Consider the following 2,985-nt stretch of genomic DNA (forward strand, 5'->3'; position numbering starts at 1 on the left):
CTTCCCTTTATTGCATAATTAACTTCCCTTTATTGCAGGGGTACATCTTACCAAAAAGATTGCTCAACTTTAATGAACACTCTCCCCAAGGGTGTCAGTTTCATCGTAACACACCAATTCCAAATCTTATGGACCAGAAGCAGAAAGATCTTGGCACCGATAAATTGGTCCATTAATTATTTGATGCGTTAGAAATCGACAACTGTGGTAAACGTACTCATAATGGGTCAGTAAAATGTCTGAAACTACTTTCTTGTTCAATTTTCCGAAATTTTTAGCTGGCATTCACAGTGCATAATTAATACTGCCGCCTATGAAAGCACCTCTAAAAGATAAAGTTTATGACCGAAAGCTGTCTTCTTCCGAGAGAGTAAGAAACAGGCTTAAGCTGCATCGTGACGAAAGGTTATGTAAAATGGAGAACAAATGTAACGTACCAGGATTCTTTGTGGCTTGTCGAAATGCCGATCTGACGACTGCCAAAGACCTGCTTAAACATGAGGATTCGACAAGCTTGTCAACGATTTGGGAGAGAAGAACATGTTTTCATGTGGCCGTAATTGCAGGAGACCCAGGTTCGTTATTCTTAACACATTCATCTTTTGAATAGAAGCTATTTTTCACTTGTTATTCTTTCTTAACCAGTTGATTCATAAAATGCAGATTTGTTAAAAGAGATAGCAGCAAAGCTACCAGTCTCAGGTATTTATTTCCTTACTCTTTTTCTAAATTAAAAGGCTATGATTTACTTGTTTGTCTTGTTTAACTATGTGATTCATGCAGAATTCATCGACATAATAACAAAGAGGGACAAAAAAGGCGACACAGCTTTGCATGTAGCTGTGAGGAAAAATCGCTTGGATCTGGTGAAACAGTTGGTACAGTTGGGTGCCAGTTTGAGTCAATGTGAAAGTCGCTTGGATCTGGTGAAACTGTCGGTACCCTTGGATGCCTATTTGTGCGATTGTGTGAATAACGAAGGAAAAACTCCACTAAAATTGGCAGTAAGTTTGGGATTCAGAGAAGCTGTAGAGTTTTTATTTAGTCGCACATCAAACGCCCTGCACTACATTGTGGAGCTTAACCAAGTCAAGCATGTTCAATTTATAATTGACCAAAAAGTAGACTTGTCAGAACTTATCAATAAGTCTTACCAGCCAACTGATGGAGGAGAGCAGCATCCCAAAAAGAAAAGTCTCACAAATGCATCTGGTGATGGAGGAGAGGAGTCTTCGCAAAGTAATGGTGATCCAAATAACCAGCAGGACCATCCAATTGTTCTAATTGGAGACACGCCTTTGCACATTGCAGCAAGGAACAAATATGACCACGTAAGATTGCACATTGCTCTTTCTGTTTTACAATTTAATGATGCATTCGTTGACAGCCTCTGCATGTCGCACATTTGAGAAATATGCAGGCAACTGACAGTAACTCTTTTTTATTTTGCTTGTTTTGCGGTGTAGATGGTGAATTTGTTGTTAAATGTGCGTGGGGTGAACAAGCTTGCCCGGAACAATGAGGACAAAACACCTTTTGAAATTGCAAGAGAAGTCACGATGTACCACGAATCTTTCAGGATTATAAGAAAGCTGGCGGATTCTAGAGGGAGTTCCAAGCCATTCATGGACTGTGCACCACAGGTAACCCATGAAAAGCGCATTGAAGCGAGGAAAATGGTTGGTGAAGCCTACAAGGCGAGACGCGATGCAGAACTAGTGGTGGCAGCGCTGTTGGCCGCCATGACATGTGCCGCTGCCTTCACCGTCCCAGGCGGTTTCGAATCGAAGAAGGATTTAAAAGACCGAGGGAGTCCTAATCTTATATCCCTCACTTCGTTTAAGCTCTTCCTCATTTTCGACTGCATAGCCTTCTTTCTCTCTCTCTTCGTCTGTGTTATGTGGGAGATGAGTTGCGAGCTTACCACAGGGGACAAGATGTTGTTCATGACTGTCAACGGTTTATTGGTTTGCTGCAGCTTTGCCTTCACCACTTATGGGTTTATGTGTGCTGTATACGTGATGCTGGAGCGTAAGGTTCAGACCTTCTCTTGGGTTGTTTTGGGAAGTCTCCTTACCATTACTTTGTGGGCTGTTCTCGCGTTTATCCATCAATCAGTACAGTTTTCGGTGAAGCGGGCCAGATTCCACCGCCTGTGCGGTGAATCTTCTTTTTTCGATGATATTGTTGAAAATGTATGGTCTCGAGCAGAACGCTGTGGGCTTCTCAACATTCTCCGTTCAGGTGATGATGTTTCGCAGGATTTAATCACGGGGCATGCTATGTGTTGTGGGCTTCGCAAGCTTCTCCGTTCAGATGATGATGTTTCCCATGATTTAGCCACTGGGCAGACTACTGAACGCGAAGTTAGCCATAACAACTCCCCCTTTTGGTCGCCACTCAACTCCCGCTCTTCGTCTCCGTTCCTCAACTCCGGCTCTTCAGTTTCCGGATCTCAATTCCATTAGCTGTAATAGCTCGCGCTCTTCGTCCCTGTCACTCAGCCTTTTTTAGCTTTCGCTCTTTTCTTTCTCTATTACGCCTGTAACTCTGAGTACTCCTCAATTTTTGTTCCATTGTTCGCCGACCATGCCTCTTGTACCCTGCAATTATTTACAATTTGAACGGAATTTAATAGTGAGGAGTCCTTTTGGTAAAAGGATTATGTTTCTAGAACAGGTGGCTACCATCGTCTAACTATAAGAAGTGTTATTTGGTATTGTTTGATCAGCTTTGTTTGCTTGATATATCTGGTTAATACGAAAGGATAAATATACCCAACACAGTTTAAATTTAATGGCCATATGTCTATATTTAAAGTTTTTGATTGTTTTAATGGTTGAAGGTTTTGATTATCACCTGGTCCACTCTATTATGTCGTAAGGGTTGCTGAAAGCTATTGTCTTACCTATTTTTTCAGTTGAATTTGTTAATGATTTCTTTGTGACATGATTCGTTCATCTTCTTGAAGAGGAGAGATTTCGA

The 2,985-nt window shown here is 41.6% G+C and overlaps 1 protein-coding gene across 1 annotated transcript; it reads left to right on the top strand.

Moving 5' to 3' along the window:
• The first annotated feature begins 298 nt into the window (after positions 1-298).
• LOC131042874 (uncharacterized) lies at positions 299-2,676 on the top strand. Its single transcript, XM_057976203.2, has 4 exons — positions 299-575; positions 664-702; positions 784-1,331; positions 1,467-2,676. Exons 1-4 carry the CDS (start codon positions 314-316, stop codon positions 2,466-2,468), a joined length of 1,851 nt encoding a protein of 616 aa, XP_057832186.2. The 5' UTR covers positions 299-313; the 3' UTR covers positions 2,469-2,676.
• The last annotated feature ends 309 nt before the right edge of the window (positions 2,677-2,985 follow it).

This window comes from Cryptomeria japonica, chromosome 1, assembly GCF_030272615.1.
Source record: "Cryptomeria japonica chromosome 1, Sugi_1.0, whole genome shotgun sequence".
Lineage (NCBI taxonomy): Eukaryota > Viridiplantae > Streptophyta > Pinopsida > Cupressales > Cupressaceae > Cryptomeria > Cryptomeria japonica.

Excerpts from the sequence above, each read along its gene's own strand:
- LOC131042874 (XM_057976203.2), top strand. The coding sequence starts at position 314 with ATGAAAGCACCTCTAAAAGATAAAGTTTATGACCGAAAGCTGTCTTCT. Across the intron at positions 576-663 it reads CGTAATTGCAGGAGACCCAG|ATTTGTTAAAAGAGATAGCA; the intron begins GTTCGTTATTCT and ends CATAAAATGCAG. Across the intron at positions 1,332-1,466 it reads CAAGGAACAAATATGACCAC|ATGGTGAATTTGTTGTTAAA; the intron begins GTAAGATTGCAC and ends TTTGCGGTGTAG.